This window comes from Chironomus tepperi, unplaced genomic scaffold (genome assembly GCF_022539635.2).
Source record: "Chironomus tepperi strain 1889 unplaced genomic scaffold, CSIRO-AGI_Ctep_v1 contig_11, whole genome shotgun sequence".
Classification (NCBI taxonomy): Eukaryota; Metazoa; Arthropoda; class Insecta; order Diptera; family Chironomidae; genus Chironomus; species Chironomus tepperi.
The window spans coordinates 1,102,105-1,124,522 of record NW_027226133.1 but is presented as its reverse complement, the minus strand read 5'-3'; the positions used below and the strand labels follow the sequence as shown (position 1 = coordinate 1,124,522).

Genomic DNA, 22,418 nt, shown 5'->3' with positions numbered 1-22,418 from the left:
CAACTGTGCCTAGTGAGCGCAACTGTGCCAAGTGAACTCAACTATTCCAAGGGAGCGCAACTGTGCCTAGTGAGCGCAACTGTGTCTAGTGAGCGCAACTGTGCTAAGTGAGCGCAACCGTGCAACAAGCTCTTTTTTCAATTTATGATGCTTAATATCAAACTCAATACAAACTACAATTCATTCTACAAATTCTAGCCCATAGATTCCATTCCAACAGAAATTCTGGCACATGAACTAACTTTAAAATCTCGACAAAAAAAAAAAAATTAGACCAAAACCATAAAAATTCTATTACAAATAATTTGTTTGTAAAAATTCTTTAACACAATTACTATCACTTATAAATATTTTTTCCAAAGCAATCAAAGTTCTCATTTCTTTTCCGCTCGTAAAAAAGTTGTTATAAAATTGTTTTTAATAAGCAATTATCAAGTTGTGTCTTGAGTCTAATATTAATTTAGATAAGAAAAACGGAGGGACGATTATAACTGTGTAGAAACAATGCGAGGTGATTGAGGTAAGAGCTTATTTATAGAGAATTGTTGAGTGACTGAAAAATGTCAACAATTTCCATGAAAAAATTACATAAAAAATTTTTAAAAGTTGATTAGCTTCATGAGTTAGGCATAGGTCATGATCCGAAGACATTTAAGATTATTAATCATAATCTACGTTAGAAGAAATGGCAAAAATCCAAACATAATTGACTTTGAATCATTCATTAAACTATTACGGAAAGATTTTCAATCTTGAATAACTGTAAACATCCAAAAACAGAAGACTAAAGGAACTTCTTAAGCGAGTATGCAATTTAAAAAAAGAGATTTTTTGAAAGGTAGTCGAACAATAAAATCCAATAAATATCTTCATGACTAACTTGACTCATTACGTGCGTGTGTATCTTAATTTTTCGTAAATAATAACTCAGGCCATATTCAGAGTTCTCCAAGTCATCGTATTCGACATCATGTATGCCGTACACCTTTATATTTTAAGTAGAAAAGTTGCTTTTGATTTTGATTTTTTTATTTTTTATTAATTTAGCATTGCATTATGGATATAAATACAAGTTGTTATTGAACCGCTTTTTTTGTGTTGTTGTTGTTGCCTATCGACGCGAATTGTTGTGAAACTGGGGTGCCCGAGTTGAAAACGTCGAATAAATGAATATGTATGAAAAAAAAAACAAAAAATTTCTTCACACAGACGTTCTCTCGCTCTCAAATATAGTTTTATATATACTTTTTTAGTGGATTTTTGAAAAAATGGGGCTTTTTAATACACTTTGATCGGATGGCTGGACAAGGGACGAGATATCGACAATCAAACCTTTTAGAATGCTCTAGTTTGATATATTAGCTTTGTGCCATTGAGTTATTGCGATATTTATTGGTCTGGAAGCGCAAAATTATCTATTTGCATGTTAATTAATGATTTTTTATTAAATATGACAAAAAAAAAAACATTTTTAAAGCGTTGCTTTCAGAAAATTTAAACTTTTATCTACCGTTATAAAGTTTGAATTCTAAAAAGTCGTTTTTTGAAAAAATCCTTTAAATTTAAGTAGAAATGTTTTTATTTCATTAATTACTGATGGTTAGAACAATAATGCGCTGAAGTCGCTCCAAAAGGTCGAGGACTTTTGTAATTTTTTTAAATTTCAAACATATTTTTTTCGATATTTTATTTGAGCCTATTCGACGTTTATTTAATCAGTCTCATGTTTTTCATTATATTATTTTATATATTTAAAAAATAAAAACGTGTTGATGTGTATGTGTGTCTATCTACATCGACAAAAATCTTTGTGGATATGTGTGTGCATAAAAATTATAAAAAAAATAAAAAAAAACAGCAACACATAGCAAGAAAAATAAAATAAAAACCACGAAAACGACAAACGGAAAACTTATAATTTAATGTTATTTTCATTTTTTTTACTCTTAAAAACACGTACATACATGAAAAATTTACATTAAAGTTAACTAAAGCAGCTTTATCAAAAAAAAGTGGTTTTTCTTGCAATGAAAGACAAGAGAAGAGAAAATAAAGAAACTCTCGCACCACACAACTCAAAAAGAAGCAGTTTCGGTCTGAAGTAAAATAATAATAAAAAAAAACTTGCGGGCCCATTGTGTTTTCACTTCAAAAATATATATATATACAACATTATGTTATTACCAAAGAGAAAATGCTTTCGAAACATGGAATTTGTAAAATTGTAAATGGCTCTCAACTCTCGACTCACCATTCCGAATCGTTATTTACTAATTAAAACGAAAACTGCGTCGATGATTATTTTTACACTTCTCTTAGCTAAGCCAAAGTACAAAATCATTGACTATATGAGAGTGAGACTGAAGGTATTAAGTAAATACAGAAATAAGATGTTGAAAATCCTAGTGTTATTTAAGGATTTGAGCGCATTTTTGTTCTAATGATCAGTAATTGATTAGCATATAACTATCCAATCATTACAATTTCCCACCTAGTCGCTCTAAGATCCATTTTGTTATTTAACGTATTTTTACAATTCAAATAATTTCAACGTCTTTGAAAAATTCAAATTTAGTCAAAAAAAAAAGTTTATGACAATGAACTAAAAATTAAAAAAAAACGGTCAAAAGATTTTTGAAAAATTAATGATCAAATTATTTTTGAAAATTAACCGTCAAAATAAATTCAAACTTTTAACGAGGGGCTATTTTCTAAGGGAAATTTTCTAACGAGGTTTGTAAATAAATTGAAAGAATTCTTTTAAAAATCATTAATTAAAGCAGTTAAAGAAAGTTTTAAGCTACCAAATCAAGCGATAAGTCAGTAACTCGATAGAACTGAGATAGCAGCAGTGGCTAGTGTGTCGGCCTAACACTCGGATTTCGAGTGCTTTTTCACTGTTTCTATTCAAATCAAGTTATTAGAAACTCTCTAGGATGTCTGGTGGCTGAGATCTCGTGCCTCTCCCATCCAACCAGCTGATCAAAATGAAATTATAACCATCATTTCTTACAAAAATGCTTAAAAATATAATATTGAATAAAGTGTGTGCCAATACTTTTAAGACGATTCGATCACACATCATCAACAGAAAAAAAGGCAGTCATTATTGATCATCATCAATGATAACGATGAGAGAAAAGTATTTCAAATGTTATTTCTACTTCATCCACATCTACAGTCGATGGATATCGAACATTTAGTACGAAACTTATGTGAAGGGTTTCACAAATTATGGTTTATTTGATTAAGAGTCCATGATGAAATGAGAAAATGAACGTCTTATATGTAGATACGATGAAGATGACGGAGAAGAAAAAAATATCGAATATTTTATGCGACTACTGTAGCATTAACTGAGAATCTTATGCATATTATTGCTTCTATTGCTTCATTTCGGATTCTGAATAGACTTTGACAGAGACCCAAAAAATTGTAGAAGTTTTCTTCGAGATTATTTGACATGAATTTAATAAGACATGTAGTACAGGGTACAGTAACACGATTGTGGACTTAAAATTTTAATAAAAATCGTTATTCAAGCAGAAATAAGGATAATTTAAAGCTCAGATTAAAGTTTTTGCAAACATTGAATGCTTCAGGGTATCCCGAGCGGTACGGCATACTTGAGTAGCATAGAACTAGATATCAACTGGACATTAACTTGCCATGAAGTATTTAAAACGTATTTTTGCTCACTCTGGATAGCCGCAAGCTTGACTATTGTCGTGAACATGATGGCGATGCCTAAAAATGATCCAAACTATTGCTGACGGCACCAAAACTCAGATTCCCCTTCAAGGAAGTCAATCTAAACTGCCATAAAGTCAGCTTTAAGCTCTTCTCCCTCCAACTCTCAAATATTAGACATAATATGTTTATAACTCTATAGCTAATAAGATTTAAGACCATATAAATGTTTATGCATGTTTTTGATTAGTTCCTTACAATGCCAACACAAATTTCATGAACAAGAAGTCCGTTGAGCGCATGTTTATAACATATTACGACTAATATCAAGCCATGATTGAATATGAACCCTTAGAACTAACAAGAAGTGTATTGGATGTTTGATTAGGTAATTGCAGATCCACTGAGTTGGTTGATATGCCGTATGTAATTCCCAGAATACGTTCAATTAGTGCTTTTGGTGGGTTAAATTTAATTGACATCATTCGGTTGCCTTTTTTATGATTTTGGTTAATTTTTCGCACTTGTTCAAGCTGTTTAGTTATTAATAATCCTTATTTGCCATTAATACGTGCCAACAAGCATGTAAATTCAATAAAAAACTGCTTAACTCGTAGCTAAATAATTAAAATTATATTCCTGTCTAGCTTCTTTAACAGATGTACATTATGACCATTCCAAGAATTTCGCAGCTATTGCGTCATATTTTGTAAATTTTACAGTCGCAGACCTTAATTAAAAGACAAATTTAATCACTTATTCCACCAGCTATAATATTAAAAACTAAATTGAATTCCGTCTTTAATGGTGAAGAAATAAATATTTTGTACAGAAATAAGGTGTGACCAATAGACAACTTTTAGTAAAATGTCAACTAAATTGCCTGCTGAGAATTGCTATACTTTATTTTATTTCTATATTTGTAGAGTTGAATTCAATCTGATCAGTATTGAAATTCTTTGCAGTAATTAATAAGTCAGTGACTTTAGTTTACAAGGATATTTTGCATCTTAGATGCTCATTTAAGCAAATACGACTGAATTTTAAAAGTTGAACTCGAAGTTGACTCGGTTTTTGTATGAAAAAGTCTATTTGAGTCGAATTCAAGCTCTGATTCTAAGTTTGGATCTTAGTTTGAATCTCAAATCATCCAGAATGGACAAAATTACGTTAAAACTAGTTGTTAGCAGCTCAATATCCAGTTAATGACTAGTTCCAAGTTTAAATGTTACAGTCAATCTATTCAAACTCCAAAGTCATGCTCCTCAAACTCCAATATCTCTAGAAACTCCCTAAAACCATTTACATCGTGTGCTTATTACCAGTGACTTATTGAATTTCACGATTTTCCTTTTAAATAAATCACAAATATTGATAATAGTGCAACGAAGTTCCTTCAAGTCAAATCATCAATTGCCATCGGCAACAACAGAAGCACACAGCGCTCATTCACAAAATACTCATGAATCAATCATTCTTGATGATAAAGTTTAATCATTTAATACCACCATCGATTTGGAGAATTTATCGAAAATTTCCAATTGATTGCTTCGAGACTTCTTTTGCTCAGCTCCAACAAAGATCGAACAATTTTGATGTTTTTATAGTTCTCATCATCAAACACAATCGTGAACTTTATATGACTTTGCAGTCATCACGCAAGGGATTTTGAAATTCAGGATAACTAAGTACAACAGCTGCTTGCTCATAAGATATAACACGTCACGAGTAAGACGCATGAGCAAAAATTTTTTAATGAATTTCACAATTTCCGAAATTTTATGAAAAATGTTCACATAAGTCTAGCTGGTCTAATCGAGATTATGAAAAATAACCGCATGGTTTTATGAATATATTTACTTAAGCTATGAAAATCGCATGATTGACACAAATTCGACTGTGTGATATTTAAGATCGCATAATTAACACCGTTTCAGTAGTGGAATAAGCAAATCTCACATAAATCACACACTTTGCGCTCGTATAGCTTACAAAAATCCGTATAGATTTAACAATGGTTATATGTATTAGGCACACCTAGGTGCAGAAATTTGCGAAAAAAATTATACCTAGCATGCGATTCTTAATCTTCCATGATTCATCAAACTAGAACTCTTTTGTCATTTGTGGAATAAATCATGTTAAATATTTGCCAAATCGACGTGTTTTTTGGTTGTGTTGTTCAAACTGTGTGCCGTGACAAACTTGTGTGACAGTGTTATCCAAACTATGTGCCACGGCACAGTAGAGTGACAGTGTTATTTAAACTGTATGCCACAATACAATTGAATGACAGCGTTGTTTCAACTGTAAACCACGACACACTAGTGTGACAGTGTTGCCCAAATTATGTGGCACGACAAACTAGTGTGGTTTTGCTGTCTAAACTGTGTGCCGCGACACACTTGTGCCCTTATTGTCAAAAATATGTGTCACATCAAACTAGTGTGACAAAGTTGTTCACAATGTGTTTCGTGACTTGTCACACAATGTTTCGTCGCACAAAAAAGCTTGAACAACACTGTTTCATGCGAATACTCAAAAAAATAAATGACTTAGCTTCCCATATGGATTTATTTTTGCGTATTAACAATAATAGCAATCTTCTATCCAGGAAATTATTATTGCATATCATTTCTGCTTCTTGGTAAAATATAAATTAGTACTTTTCTATGTGTGTGTCTGTGTGTATATGTGGCACGACTAAGTCAGCATGAGAGAGATACGCAATTTAGGTTTAATAAGAAGCGCAAAAAAAAATTAGTAACAAATTTCCTGCCTCTCTTCTTCCCAAGAACTAAAAATCTATTTTTAAAAAGAAAATCGAGAGAAGATTTTTGTCTTTTTTTCACATTTTTTTTCAATTCAAAAGATTATTTTTTTTTTTTTTTGAAATGATTGGCACAGAGAAGAAAAAAAATAAGAAATATGAAATGTAAGAAAAAAAAAATTGTTTCATATGAAATGGCAACGCAGAGGAGAAAAGAAAAAGAAATTTCTTTTTAAAGAGTAATTTTCTCTTGAGTTTAACTAGCTATTGTTCCCCATACGCCTACAACATACATATATAATATTCCGATATTCTATTATATTCATCCATTCCCTTTTTCCATTCCTACACATCCAAATCATAAAAGAGCTTGACAACTTCTCTATTATAATGTTATTATAGTTGTTGCTGTCACTGCTGTATGCAGCTCAAATGACGTAAAATGTCTCCTTTTCATTACATTTGCATACGTAATAGACTCTGTATGACAGTGATGGGAAACTTTTTTTTGTGACATGGCACAATGTGACATGGTGTTGCACGACATGTTGTTCATTTTATTTTCAAAAGAATTTGGCTCTAGTGTGTCGCGACACATAGTTTGGACAAAATTGCTCCATAACAGTGGTATGCAACATGTCGCGACACACGTTAGTGTTTTGGAAATGTCATGAATCATGTGTCGTGGCACACAACTTAGACAACACTGCTCTCTTTAATCTACTAAGTACAACTTTTCCTTACATTGTTTGCGACTTTTACATTTTTTTTTTTGTTCTGCAACTGAAATAGTTTTTTTCATTTTCATTTGTAATCCTTTTTGACTCAAGTTTCCATGCTTTTTAGATACATCCACTGGCGTGTGTATTTTTCCAGATATTGTGGGAAATTTCCATTATTCACGATTTACATTATGTCTTTGACAATTTTCATCAGAAATAATTTTGGAACATATTTGAATATTTTATTAATTCTTATAGCTTATAATATTACTATTAGGCATCATGTTATTGACTATAAATTAACAAAATGCGTAATTTTTTTGTACAAAAACAACTCGCATACATTGAAAAATGCTCAATATATATTGAAGGCGCGTAGCATGAAGCGCGACATCATCATATTCTCTTTATATATATCCACAAACGTATGTGTGTGTTCATATTATATATTATTATATTTTATTACATTACGTTCTGCCGTTCTTCTCATTAAGTTTTTAGTATGTTTTTTTATTTTTCGAAATTCTTTACTTTTTTCGTCAGCCAAAAATAAAAAAAAATTATGTAAAATAAGAGACTGGAAGCAATAGGGACACGAAAAAACAGAAAAATAAGAAGGGATGTACAAAAAAGAGAGAGGACAAGAATGAAGTAAGAAGCAAGTAAGTTCTTGATGAAATATTCACCTGTTTCACGTTTTCTCTTTTTATTTTGTTCTTGTTGCCTTTGCTGCTGCTTTATTTGAAAATCATTAGCATTCTTTTCGTATTTTGTTGTTTGATCTCCGGAGCTATTCCTATTTCCATATGTTACAGTTGCCGTAGATGAATTGGACGTTGCTGACTGTTGCTGATGACTGAACGATTTATTTGTAATATTATTAGAGTTCTCACAACCCACTAATGGGTGACACAAGTCGTAATTTTCGGAAAAATGCGAAGTTTTCATTTGCGTTTTCCTATCCCGTGAATGCGAAATGTTGTGCTGGTGTGAGCTAAAATATTTTATATATATTTTTTTAAAACAAAAATTCTTTCTTTTTTTCTATCACAATGAACTCTATTTTAATAATTTTTTTCGTGAATTTTTTTCTCTTTTTCTTTTCTATTTGTGTTGTTTTCGTAGTGTTCTAGTTAATAATATTTCTTTTCCACCATATTATATTATATTATTTATTTATTTATTATATACTGACTGATTGGCGAACAAATTTCTTTTCATCTACAAACGTTCGTTTTTTTTTTATTTTTTACTTTTCTTTCCTTCTGTTGCTTATTTTTTTTCTTTCTTTTATTTAAGAGTTCGATTATGCAAAATTATAGACTTAGTTCTAACTTAGCGTATAGCAAAAAAATTAATTACGTTCAACAGAGAAAACTTTTTTTATTATTTTTTGAACTTATAACTTTCTTAAATTATTTAAAAAAAACTATTTACAAAAGACTCGAACTCAATGAAATCTTAAACTCAAATATGTGTATTATTCGGATTCCATTTTTTTTATGTTGTTGTGTTGGTTTTCTTTACTCGTTTCCACTTTTTTTACACTTTTTATCGAATTTTCCAACTTTTAACGGCACAGTTACAATTATTTTATCATTTCCACGATCACACGCGTTCATTTAACCCTTTATATGATATTTAATTAAGGAAAATTCCTATAATATATCTACAAACACCGTTTTAATTTCAATCCATTTTATATGCTTCTGATCTCTTCGAGCTGACGATGAAAACTGGAAAGTTTTACTGAAGTTACTGAATAGAAAATTTTTTTTATTCGAAATAATAGTTTTCGAAAATTTGTTGTTTTTGTTTAATTTATTGCGAATTACCTAAATCTTTTTGCAATTCCTGATTAATTATCAGCTTTGTAAACACAGGAACTTATTTACTAGTGAATAATTGCAATTGTTATAGGTACAATTAATTAAAATAAAATGAATTAGTTTGTAACACAAATTTCCCGCAACGCTTAAATGGTTTAACCTGTTTTTACATAACATTGAGCGCTGAATAGTCGGAAAGTTTCCGTGAGAAAAATACAAATCTATTTTTATCGAATTTTTAGGAAAACTACGGAAATTTAGTAAATATTTAGATTTATTTCATGTTTTGTGTAACAAAAGCTAACATTTAATTAACTTAGAACATCAAAAATAAGAAAATTCAACAATATTGTCAAAAATCACCACATACATCACTGACATTTAGCAATAATAACAAGAAAGGGAGAGAAAATCAAGGAACTAGAATATAATAAGAAAATTGTATAAAAATATTAATGAAAAATTCTCAAAGCACTAATTAAACTGTACTTAATAAAAATAATACAGAATCAATAAGATTTTCATTGGAAAATTCAAAGTTTTTGTTATGTTTTGACTTAATGCATGAAAAATCAATAAATTGATAAAACAAGAAAGGAAGAAAAAAAAGTTGTAATAAAAATGAATCAAAATGAATACGAAATTCGCGAATCCCAGCGATTGCGGGAGCTCGAAGAATACAAAGGACGTGCAGCACAAATGGAAAAGACTATGAAATGGTAATACCTTGAACTTTATTGTTGATAATTTGATCTTATGAATAATATTTCTTTTCTGTATCTCGTTTTAAGGTGGAGCGATTGTACAAACAATTGGTAAGATGATTTAATGTTACACAATGAAATATTCAATATCCAATAATGATGAACAGAATAATAATAATAATGCAAATTTTAATATTTTTTAAGGCGTGAAAAGTGGGCAAAAGTCAGAAACGAGCGGAATCAAGCGCGAGATGAAATAAAACAATTACGAGTGGCACTTGAATCAAGCATGAAAGAATCAAATGGATACAAAAGAGAAAAGCATGAACTCGAAATTCAAGTACAACAATTGAAAAAAGAGATGGAAAAAATTCATCATAGTTTAATGAAGCATGCATCAACGCATAAAGAACCTGAACGTGAAATTAGTGGTAGTCCTGATCAATTCTCAAATGATGGATTAAAGAATGTCAATTCGGAAGATGGTCTCGTGACAAAGGCACGATCGTTGAGTGAAAATGAAAGTAACTCAGAAAGTAAACTTGCTGAAGAGTTTCAACAAGGACCAAGTGGTAAGGACAGTAAAAATGTATCAATGGAATTGGATGATAAGCAATTCCAAAAACTTAAATTATCAAAGAGTGAAGACACTGAAGATGATTCTGAATATCTGATTCAAAAGTCTAAAATGTTACAATTGAGATTAGAAGATGCACAAAAGGCAATAATATCTGAAAAAGAAGAAAAGATGCAGTTATTGAAGAGTATGGACAAAATGAGACACGATCTTGAAGAATGTAGAAGTAAATGTGAGGAAGTGCGTTCAGCAAGACAAGAAGCAGTCAGAGAACTATTGACTATGCAAGAAACTCACAGAGCTGAGCTCCGAATCATCACAAATTCATTGCAAGAAGAAACAAATTCAAGAGAATCACTCGAAAGACGATTAAGTGAACTTCGTGGAGAGTTGGAAAGACTGCAGTCTGAAAATGCGTCATTTTGGTCGCGCTCTGAACGACTTGAAACTGAAAAGATTAATCTCGAAAGAGAATATAAAAAGATGAAGACGGAACTTATGGATGCGCAAGTATCTGGCAGATCACCAATGTGGAATGTCGCCAACGGATCACGCAATGAGGAAATACGTCTTTTGCAGCAAGAACTAATTGACAAAAACAAGGTGAAAATTAATTTATACAATTGTGTAGGCTACAGAAAATTGAAATTATAATTATTTTTTGTAGGAAATCCAAGAACTTCGTCATTCGCAAAGTAAAATGAAAAAGATGTTGTCAGAAGCCAACATTGAAATGGGCCATGCCGTTCGTCGTGCTGAACAATATGAAACAGAAGTAAAACGTCTACGTACAAGAATTGAAGAATTAAAGAAAGAATTAACAATGGCCGAAGATGAACTCGACGCAGCGTCATCAGCAATAAGAAGATTACAGCGAAACAATGAAGAATTAAATGCAAGGTAAGAAAAGAAAACTTGATGCAAAATATTTATATTAGTTTTACTAACACATATACTAACTTATTCTTATTTATATTGTATTTTTTTAATTTTCTGGACGCCGCTTTTTCACATTATAATTTATAATTAACCACATTCATCATTGCTTGCTAAAAAATATACTCACACACTAATTATTTCATCATTTATTTTGTATAAAAAATCAAATTAATAACAATATGTACATAAAATTGGTGTCGTGCTTGCATTATTATAATTATTAACACACAAATTAGACACTCTAGTCCAAAACATTACTCGTCACGCGGCACAAATTCACCAAAAGTCCAAGAATATCGTCCAAATATAAATGATTTAAAGCAATTCTTTGATGACACAAAACGTTCTGGTCATTCTAAAAAGCAATCAAATTATACTGATGCTAAGCCTACATATATGATTCAAGATGAAATCTACTTCGAAGGCAAACGAAGTTCAGAGTTTGAACGTGTTAAACAGAAATTTGATCGAAGTCAATCGACTAAAATTGCCAATTATTCGTCCAACTCTAAAAATAATTTTCAATCAAAAAGTTTTGAAGCTCGTAATGATATTCATCATAAACGATCAATTGATGATTATGGCATGAAAAGCAACATTAATATAAGTGATAATATTGCTCAACATTATGATTGTGAAGCTTCTTCCTCGTCCTCAAAGAAACATTCCTCATTTCATTCACAATCGTCTCATGACAAACAAGATAATACAATTGATTTAGCGGCTAGTTTCAATTTAGATGGATTTAAAGTGTCAGAAGATGATGATGACGATGATGTAAGTTGTGCATAAACTAACTAAAAGTATTTATTTATTAATTTTGCATGCTTTTTTACTTATTACTTAACTGCTACTAATGAAATTGTGAAAAATTAAGAAAATCTATCAAAATTCATTAATTAATCTTTAATTCCTTTCTTTTAGACTCCATAAATATGAACCTGAGTTGAATGACTTGTCAGCCATGCCACAAACAATTTTATAAAAAAAAGTTTAACATATTTTTTCACTTTTTACATTTTTAATGATATTAAAAAAAATTCTACATAATCAACGAGTATTTATATATATCATAGATTGATTATCTGTCCATTTAATGTTGATCTCAAAAATACTGTTTATCTGTAGAAATGATGATAAAGTCTATGTATTGATTATTATATATTGAAAATAAAAATTTTAAGATATCAGGAAGATTCTGTTGTTTGCTGATGAATTGTAGGAATTTCAAGGATTTTTAGATTCAATTAATCTAGTGGCACATTCGACAAATTTAATTCTGCTGGAAGACGATCAATATTACGATGCATGTCACTACCACGTATCTGTGACGTGTTGACTGTGACATGGTGATGCAACTGTGGTGCTCTTTGTGTAGTGATTCTCGAGCTGAACATTTTATATAAATGGGCAACACATATAAATTTTGCAACCTCTGCGACGGAGCGGCAAAATACTATGAACCAAGTTGCAGCCACTTGGCGAAAACATCCAAATTTGGCAATGAAAACATTTCAATATCTACCTATCGTTCTAGGTAAAAAATTTCAAATTATATATGATAAATGCGTCGCCAAACTTGTCGCGTCACACTTGAGATTGTGTTGCGACACAGTATTGTGTCACGGAGACTAATTTAGCTGCGTTGCGTAATTTAAATGATTAATATCAATCATTTTTGAAAATACGGAGACATTTTATCAATCTACTATGACCATTTTCAACGTTTTTATCAAGTTTTCACATAGTAATATAGAAAAATGATCTAAAAATCTCAACCATACGGACGTCATTTGTCATTTGACGTCATTTGAACCAACACGTGGCATGACGTCAGCATCAACGGATTAGCATAGCTTTATTATCTGAAAAATAGCTGTAATCAATCAAAATTCAAATTTTCTTTTTTTTGTATGAAATTTTATTTCATCTTGCAATATATTTGAGAAAAACTTATGAAAAATTTAATGTCTTTAATTTAAAATTTATCATCAATGAACTTTTCGAGCTTCATTCTCATATTTACAGTTTCTATCCAGAAAATCCTTAATTCCTATACTCTTTTTTTTGTGTTTTTTTCATGCTCTTATGCTACTTGACAATTTTTTTTTTCAATTTTTCAATGCATCTACTCTACTGTTTTTTAAGGATTTCCTTCCATGTGTCTATCCTTCCATTTTTTTGTTGCTTTTTTAATGCTCATACCCTACCTTACCTTACAAATGATATTTTTTTTTCCTTTTTTTTTCAAAGTTTTTCTAACTTTCTTGCAATGATAATTAATAAACATTAAAAACTAATTCATTTTTATACTAGCATTTTGGGCTGTTCTGTTTTGGCCTACATATCCGCGATCGTCCTTCAGAGCCATATACTATATTACAACTAAATTTAAATTGACCACATGTGCTTGATTTGGTGAAATATGTTGATGTGACTTTACCATTCTCTTTATCATTCTCATTGACACTACCCGAAAGTGATTTAGTTACGGATACAAATGTTTCTGGTTTCTGGTTCTCGTTGGTCTTTTCGACTGTTTTGGATGGAAGATATCTTGTCTTATATTTAATTTTTTGTGTTGTTTTTGAAATTGTTATGTCTTCATGTGGATTTGAATCAATTTGCTCAAAACTATCAGTTTGTGGATCTTCTTGTTCTTCTTCTTTCTTCAAGTCTGCCTTTTGTTGACCTTGTGATGAAGGATACGTGAATGTCTTTCCATTTTGAGTTTGTACAAGTCGAACAGGATTTTTATCAGGATTTACAAGGACTGCCTTTTGTTGCTGTGAACCTGAAGTTTGTGTGAAAATTTTCAATGTTGTTTCTTCGTTGTTCTTGCCGGGAATTGTTGTTACGACAACATGTGGCATGTCAGTGGTTGTGGTGATTTTGATGGATTTTGGTGCAAGACTTACAAGATTAGCTTCCGTTTGTGCATAGTAATCTTCATCTTCTTCCTCATCTAAAAGAAATTGTTAAGCATTTATGTGGTATGATGATTATTTATTAAGTCTTACCATCTTCGTCACCTTCATCATATTCCTCTTCTTCCTCTGGCTTTTTATCTTCAACTTTTGAAGATGACAGCAACGTGGGATTGTTCGATGTCACTATTGATTTAGTATAGATCAGAAAATGTATCAAAATAATGCTAAATGATATCCTCCTTACCTGTTACTTGTTTTGAAGTCTTTGACCTTAGTTTATCATCTTCTGTATGTGTTATTTCGACTTTCCTGATATTAAAACACAATTAATTCAATATTCTCAAGCCATCAAATCCTAAACTCACCTATTATTCTTTCCAAATAGCTCAATATTGCGGAACAGAGATTTACTCTTATCTCTAATTTCTTTAACTTGTTCTTTTGTACCTGAGGCTGCTTGTGCGGCTCCGTGATATGAAATGCCATACCTAAAACGTTACATGATTATCCACATATTGTTTCAATGAAATTTTTAACATTATACTTGAATTTGCCACTAATTTGTGACTGAGATTGGCCAGTATGTGTTCCAGACTGTGCAGAAGCAGTTCCACCACCATTAAATACATTATAAACAGCTTCATTACTGTCTTCCTCTTGTGGTCTGAATCCGATTTGAGCTTGTGAACTTGTTTGACCAGGACCGCTAGCTTGTGCGTCTGCTAAACCACCTTTTTCATTTGCAACAACTTCAGATTGACTTTCGTGTTTTGAGCCACCAGATTGGGCTGTTGCTGATGTTCCACCTGTTTTTGCATCAACAGCTATTTGAGATTGTGATTTAGCTGCTCCACCTTGTCCTTGAGCTGATGTCATTGCACCTTCCTTACCACCAGAAATCTGAAATAATTTTTTATGTACGGTTCACAAGAATCCTTTAAAAATAGATGGAAGTAAATACCTGTGCTTGAGCTGATCTGTCACTATCGGATGTTTGAGCTGTTGCTGAGAATGATCCTTTTCCTGTATATGTACCTGAGACTTGAGTTTGTGCTGCTCCACCATTTTTCTTTCCTTGAGCGCTAGCACTTACTTCGCCTCCCTTAATCGAGGTTTCTGTACAAAAGTTAATTTGATTATTTTTTCATTTTAAAACATAAATTTATTCTTGTAATTTACCTGCTTGTGAAAAAGCATCATCTTCCTCATCTAACTTCTCAAGGTTTTCTGGTGGTAGTTCATCTGTGGTTGATTCGGGTTCATAAATACTATTTCCAATATCCTTGTCATGAATAGGAACTCCAGGAAGCTGATCACTGCCTAAAATTTATTAAAATATTAAATTTCAGTTTTGGATTCAAATCCTTCAAAATAAATACCTGGTTTGTATCCATCTTGACTTCCAGGTCGATAGCCATCTTGTCCAGGTTTAAGTCCATCTTGGCTTCCAGGTCGGTACCCATCTTGACTTCCTGGTCTGTATCCATCTTGACTTCCTGGTCTGTATCCATCTTGGCTTCCTGGTCTGTATCCATCTTGACCTCCTGGTCGATAGCCATCTTGACCTCCTGGTCGTAATCCATCTTGACCTCCTGGTCGATAGCCATCTTGACCTCCTGGTCGATATCCATCTTGACTTCCTGGACGATATCCATCTTGACTTCCCGGTCGATATCCATCTTGACTTCCTGGTCGGTATCCATCTTGACTTCCTGGTCGATAGCCATCTTGACCTCCAGGTCTATAACCATCTTGACTTCCAGGTCTGTATCCGTCTTGACTTCCATCTTGACTTCCATTCTGACTTCCAGGTCTGTATCCGTCTTGACTTCCTGGTCTGTAACCATCTTGACTTCCTGGTCGATAGCCATCTTGACTTCCAGGTCTGTATCCATCTTGACTTCCTGGTCTGTAACCGTCTTGACCTCCCGGTCGATACCCATCTTGGCTTCCTGGTCGGTAACCATCTTGGCTTCCTGGTCGGTAACCATCTTGGCTTCCTGGTCGGTAACCATCTTGGCTTCCTGGTCTGTATCCGTCTTGACTTTCATCTTGACTTCCATTCTGACTTCCTGGTCGATAACCATCTTGACTTCCTGGACGGTAGCCTCCCGGTCGATATCCATCTTGACTTCCTGGTCGATAGCCGTCTTGACTTCCTGGTCTGTAACCATCTTGACTTCCTGGTCTATATCCGTCTTGACTTCCTGGTCGATAGCCATCTTGACTTCCTGGTCGATAGCCATCTTGACTTCCTGGTCTGTATCCATCTTGACTTCCTGGTCTGTATCCATCTTGACTTCCTGGTCTATATCCGTCTTGACTTCCTGGTCGATAGCCATCTTGACTTCCTGGTCTGTATCCATCTTGACTTCCTGGTCTGTATCCGTCTTGACTTCCTGGTCGATAGCCATCTTGACTTCCTGGTCGATAGCCATCTTGACTTCCTGGTCGGTAGCCATCTTGACTTCCTGGTCTGTAACCATCTTGACTTCCTGGTCGGAAGCCATCTTGACTTCCTGGTCTATATCCGTCTTGACTTCCTGGTCGATATCCATCTTGACTTCCTGGTCTGTATCCATCTTGACTTCCTGGTCGATATCCATCTTGACTTCCTGGTCGATATCCATCTTGACTTCCTGGTCTATATCCATCTTGACCTCCTGGTCTGTATCCATCTTGACCTCCTGGTCTGTATCCATCTTGACTTCCAGGTCGATATCCATCTTGACTTCCTGGTCGATAGCCATCTTGACTTCCTGGTCGATACCCATCTTGACTTCCTGGTCGATAGCCATCTTGACTTCCTGGACGATACCCATCTACACTTCCTGGTCTGTAACCGTCTTGACTTCCTGGTCGATATCCATCTTGACTTCCTGGTCGGTAGCCATCTTGACTTCCTGGTCGATAGCCATCTTGACTTCCTGGTCGATAGCCATCTTGACTTCCTGGACGATACCCATCTCCTGGTCGGTATCCATCTTGACCACCTGGCCGGTATCCATCTTGACTTCCAGGTCTGTATCCATCTTGACTTCCAGGTCTGTATCCGTCTTGACCTCCTGGTCCTACAGGTCTGAGTTCTCCATCTGTATTGAAAACGAAATTGAATTAGATGAATTTGGAAGTTTTTATATAAAAAATCGTACCTGGTGTCTCTATTTTCCCACCAGGTTTATCACCACCTAAAAGATTGCAATAATGTTATTTATCACAAGTATCAATAATAGAAAAATAGTTGAATATAAATTTTGTACCAATTTGTCCTGGAGTAATCAAGTATCCTGGTTGATCTCCACGATTTCCATACTTTTGTAGATCTTGTGCTGAAACTGAATCGAAATCATCTATATGGGTTGATTTATAGCTATGTTGACCTGATTGGTGAACTGTTTGAACTGGTCCACCTGTACCAACTAATACTGTTAAGCCATCTCGTGATCCAGGAGTATAAACAGTTTGTTGTGAAACTCCTGGAATCTTAGGTTCTGATGAATAAACTCTAAATGGTCCATCTACGGGACTTTTTATCACAGTTTGACGAGGTCCACCGGTTCCTATTGGAATTAATAGCATTATATAGTTCCTTGTTTTCATTAATTATTTTAACTCTTACCAACTAAAACGGTTAAGCTACCAGGATTAACTATATCATGATCATAATTATATGGTAATGGAACAAACTTCTGTCCATTATGTGCATCAGTAATTATTCCACCTGTTATAAATAATTTCACATCAATATTAATGTACAATCAGCATTAAATATTGCTTACCAGTATGAGTACCACCTCCTGTATGAATTTGACCTCCTGATGGACCTTGAGGTCTATAACTTTCACCTTTAAAGAAAAATATAATATTTTATTAAAAACTGAACATCAAGCAATATAAGTCTGTAATACCAGGTCTGCTTGGTCCTCTAGAAATCTCGTTAGGTCTTAATTGTCCTCCAGAAATATCGCCAGGTCTACCTTGTCCTCCAGAAATATCACCAGGTCTTCCTAGACCTCCAGAAATATCACCAGGTCTACCTTGTCCTCCAGAAATATCGCCAGGTCTTCCTACACCTCCAGAAATATCACCAGGTCTACCTAGACCTCCAGAAATATCACCAGGTCTTCCTAGACCTCCAGAAATATCACCAGGTCTACCTTGTCCTCCAGAAATATCACCAGGTCTTCCTTGACCTCCAGAAATATCGCCAGGTCTTCCTTGTCCTCCAGAAATATCACCAGGTCTTCCTTGTCCTCCAGAAATATCACCAGGTCTGCCTTGTCCTCCAGAAATATCGCCAGGTCTTCCTAGACCTCCAGAAATATCGCCAGGTCTTCCTTGTCCTCCAGAAATATCACCAGGTCTTCCTTGTCCTCCAGAAATATCACCAGGTCTTCCTTGTCCTCCAGAAATATCACCAGGTCTTCCTTGTCCTCCAGAAATATCACCAGGTCTACCTTGTCCTCCAGAAATATCACCAGGTCTTCCTTGTCCTCCAGAAATATCACCAGGTCTGCCTTGTCCTCCAGAAATATCACCAGGTCTTCCTAGACCTCCAGAAATATCACCAGGTCTTCCTTGTCCTCCAGAAATATCGCCAGGTCTTCCTTGTCCTCCAGAAATATCACCAGGTCTACCTTGTCCTCCAGAAATATCACCAGGTCTTCCTTGTCCTCCAGAAATATCACCAGGTCTTCCTTGACCTCCAGAAATATCACCAGGTCTTCCTAGACCTCCAGAAATATCGCCAGGTCTTCCTTGTCCTCCAGAAATATCACCAGGTCTTCCTAGTCCTCCAGAAATATCACCAGGTCTTCCTTGTCCTCCAGAAATATCACCAGGTCTTCCTAGACCTCCAGAAATATCACCAGGTCTACCTTGTCCTCCAGAAATATCACCAGGTCTTCCTTGTCCTCCAGAAATATCACCAGGTCTTCCTAGACCTCCAGAAATATCACCAGGTCTTCCTAGACCTCCAGAAATATCACCAGGTCTACCTTGTCCTCCAGAAATATCACCAGGTCTTCCTTGTCCTCCAGAAATATCACCAGGTCTTCCTTGTCCATATCTGTCATCTGAAGATCCTCCTGGTCTTCCTTGACCTCCTGAAATTTCACCGGGTCTCAATTGGCCTCCAGAAATCTCACCAGGTCTTAATTGGCCTCCAGAAATGTCACCAGGTCTTCCTTGACCTCCTGAAATATCACCAGGTCCACCTTGTCCTCCAGAAACATCACCAGGTCTTCCTTGTCCATATCTGTCATCTGAAGATCCTCCTGGTCTTCCTTGTCCATATCTGTCATCTGAAGATCCTCCTGGTCTTCCTTGTCCATATCTGTCATCTGAAGATCCTCCTGGTCTTCCTTGTCCATATCTGTCATCTGAAGATCCTCCTGGTCTTCCTTGTCCATATCTGTCATCTGAAGATCCTCCTGGTCTTCCTTGTCCATATCTGTCATCTGAAGATCCTCCTGGTCTTCCTTGTCCATATCTGTCATCTGAAGATCCTCCTGGTCTTCCCTGTCCATATCTGTCATCTGAAGATCCGCCTGGTCTTCCTTGACCTCCAGAAATATCTCCGGGTCTTCCTTGTCCATATCTGTCATCTGAAGATTCGCCGGGTCTTCTTTGTCCACCTATTGAGTCAACTGGACGTCTTGTTATTTCTCCTGGTCGAATTGATCCCCCACCACGTTCTCTTGATCCATATTCGTTTTCTATAAGTTGCAATTTGAATAAAAAATTTAAATATTTAAATATTGTTTAAAAAATTTCACCTGAACTTTCTCCGCGATAACCTGGCCTAGATCTTCCAGGTTTGCGGTAAGTATCAGAACCTAAAATTCCAATCGAACAAATTTAATAAATTAAATTCATTTCTTCAGAATAAATTGAACATTTATTACCATAACAATCAGAACAATCGCCACCCATAAATTGACTTTGAGCCTGTCCCATTCCATTTTTGCCATCTTGAAGTGAAATTTTCGGTTAGTATCCTTAATTTTTAGAAAATATTGTTTAATTAACTTACAGACTGTTGCTCTTGATCCACCCTAATAGAAAAAAATAAATCAATAAGTTATTTTCATGAAATTTAATTGAAAATCGCATTGAATTTAAATTATTTGATTAATTTTTGAATAAAAAGTTACAAAATGAACTTGGTTATTTAATTGAAAAGTATGCTTTTGTAACACAAAATGCTGTTTGCAATTAAAGAAATCTTGCAGAAAAAATTTTGAATGCGACTTTCCAAAAATTTTCGAATATTCCCCACTTATTCTTGTGTGTTTCATACTTATCGTAGTTGAAAACGTTTAATAAATGTATTTTATGCTGAATTATTGTTTATTACACGTTCTAATTTGACTTTTTCACTATTTAATTATTAAAATTACAGTTTTTGATTAAGAAATTGTGTTGTAAACAAACTCACCAGGACGAAAAAGTGAGGCGAGAAATGAGGCGAATTAGCAAAAAAGAATTCGCCAAAAAGAAAGTGCGGGAAACTTTTAAAATATGAATTTCAGTTATAATTCTAATTGCATAATTGTTGAATTTAATTGACTGCAATGAATTTATATTTTATTAAGCTTGGAATTAATGTAAATTTGTAAATATTTCGGTCAATATTTTCGAAAATTATAACAACTCATAACGTTTTCATTAATCTTGCAAAGAAAACCCAAGATTGTTATTTTGAATTAAAAATTAGAATTTTTTCAAAAAAGATCTCAAAATTTAGAAATTTCTTGAAATAAATCATAAATAAGATTCTAAAAATTCTGATAAAAAATTGCAAAATCTCCTTTGTAAATTCCAATTTTTCTTGCTTTTTAAACTTTTTCCTCACAAAGTCACAACTAAAATTGATTAGATTAAATCTAAATTAAGGTGCTTTAACATCAAAACTAGAGTAAATATTGATAATCTCCTCTACACAACTTTGTAATCAGTTTTTCACAAAATAAATACAAAATCAAAATTCTTTCATTGAAAGAGAATCAGAATAATTAAAAAAACTGACCTATCACAAAACTTGAACTTAGCTTGTCTGCCATTGACAAAAGAAACAATGTTCACTTATCATAATTTTAATTTCAAATTCAATGCACGATTTAGGAAGTTCATAACTCTTTTTTAGCAAAAGTTAGCTCTGACGGGAATTCGACTCGGATTTTTTAAGGATTTGGGTCGAGTCGACTTTAAGCTCTGGTTCTATCTAGCCAATTGACTAGCTTAAAACTCACCTTAGTAGCTTCAGCTTCAGCTTTTCCATCATCATCATTACTAAAGCTCAAATATTGAGACTGCGTTTGTCCCCTATGCGAAGCTCTTTTAGCTCTCGCTTCATTCTCACTTTCATCATTATCCTGCGATTGCATTTATTGTACAATAGAAGAAAACAAAACGTAAATATTTCATAATAAAAACAAAATAAATAAGCGCAATGGAAGTTCATCGAGATCACAACGTTATCAAATAAACAATGGGAATCTCCTTTCCGCGTGACTCATAACGAGACTAAATCATCTTATCAATTTTAAAATAAAAGAAGTAAAAAAAAGCTCGTAAAAATTAAGTTACACATCTCTGATGTCAAATTATCACTGTTTATATTTTCAAATTCATATTGTTTATATAGTTGTCTCATGAAATATTATTCGCGTATAAATGCGTGACCTATCAACCCTTAGCTCTCGTAGATTTGAATGTGTGTGCTTAATTTCCGGAAGCTTTTTATTTCTTCTATTCTAATATTGATAAGGATTTTGAATTCTTTCATTGTTCAGATTGAACTTACACATTGATATCCATTTATAAATAGCACTAGGATATAAAGGATGAATAGTTTCTTTGAAGTATTCATAATACTTCAATTATTTTTGGATATAAATTCACTGAATTTTAAATTTTTATTTCTCTTTAAATTAAGAATTTTTTTTATCTTTTTTGTGGACACTTTTTGAGTTAATCCTTAAAATTTCATATCTGAAACTCTATAAAAATTATGAAAAAAGTTTTTGAATTTCGCGATTATTTTTTGAAATCACATTTTCTAATTTAGGTTTTAATTTTACTGATTATCAAATTGACACATATTCACTAAGTAACACACATAAACTACAAGTAAACTAGAACTTTTTTGTTGCTTATTTCAGCCTGTCTTGTTTCCGAACCGAATCGCTTGAAAGATGACCACGGAATGAGCATTAATTCTCAATTTCTCAACGATTATAAACTCAATTTTTTT

General features: G+C 33.5%; 3 protein-coding genes across 8 annotated transcripts in view; 1 reads left to right on the top strand and 2 right to left on the bottom strand.

Annotated features, from left to right (window-relative positions):
- Positions 1–8,927, bottom strand: part of Hipk (Homeodomain interacting protein kinase) — a 30,695-nt gene extending 21,768 nt beyond the window's left edge. Inside the window, exon 1 of the mRNA XM_070636987.1 lies at positions 7,869–8,927. Coding sequence (XP_070493088.1) covers positions 7,869–8,130 — 262 coding nt within the window. The 5' untranslated portion in view covers positions 8,131–8,927. The remainder of the gene's footprint in view (positions 1–7,868) is intronic.
- Positions 8,928–9,380: 453 nt separating this feature from the next.
- On the top strand, positions 9,381–12,381 carry LOC139087302 (coiled-coil domain-containing protein 102A). Of its 2 annotated transcripts, XM_070636083.1 has the most exons (6): positions 9,381–9,730; positions 9,803–9,826; positions 9,920–10,895; positions 10,960–11,192; positions 11,468–12,008; positions 12,156–12,381. In XM_070636083.1, the coding sequence occupies exons 1-6, from the start codon at positions 9,633–9,635 to the stop codon at positions 12,162–12,164; spliced, it is 1,881 nt and encodes a 626-aa protein (XP_070492184.1). In that variant the 5' UTR covers positions 9,381–9,632; the 3' UTR covers positions 12,165–12,381. The 2 variants fall into 2 exon arrangements, with proteins under 2 accessions (XP_070492184.1, XP_070492192.1); XM_070636091.1 differs by lacking the exon at positions 11,468–12,008 and having other exon boundaries at positions 9,382–9,730; positions 12,156–12,378.
- Positions 12,382–13,129: 748 nt separating this feature from the next.
- Positions 13,130–22,357, bottom strand: prc (collagen IV-like protein pericardin). 5 transcript variants are annotated; one of them, XM_070635568.1, is made up of 19 exons: positions 21,969–22,357; positions 21,415–21,537; positions 20,196–20,217; positions 20,068–20,133; positions 19,939–19,998; positions 18,070–19,878; positions 17,941–18,006; positions 17,781–17,882; positions 17,422–17,721; positions 17,314–17,349; positions 15,653–17,253; positions 15,541–15,604; positions 15,341–15,481; positions 15,123–15,277; positions 14,706–15,061; positions 14,527–14,649; positions 14,406–14,470; positions 14,252–14,344; positions 13,130–14,196 (listed from the first exon to the last, which is right to left on the bottom strand). In XM_070635568.1, exons 1-19 carry the CDS (start codon positions 22,032–22,034, stop codon positions 13,544–13,546), a joined length of 5,901 nt encoding a protein of 1,966 aa, XP_070491669.1. In that variant the 5' UTR covers positions 22,035–22,357; the 3' UTR covers positions 13,130–13,543. The 5 variants fall into 5 exon arrangements, with proteins under 5 accessions (XP_070491669.1, XP_070491661.1, XP_070491686.1 ...); XM_070635560.1 differs by having other exon boundaries at positions 15,541–17,253; positions 18,070–18,228; positions 18,259–19,878; XM_070635585.1 differs by having other exon boundaries at positions 15,541–17,253; positions 18,070–19,251; positions 19,402–19,878.
- Positions 22,358–22,418: the final 61 nt, after the last annotated feature.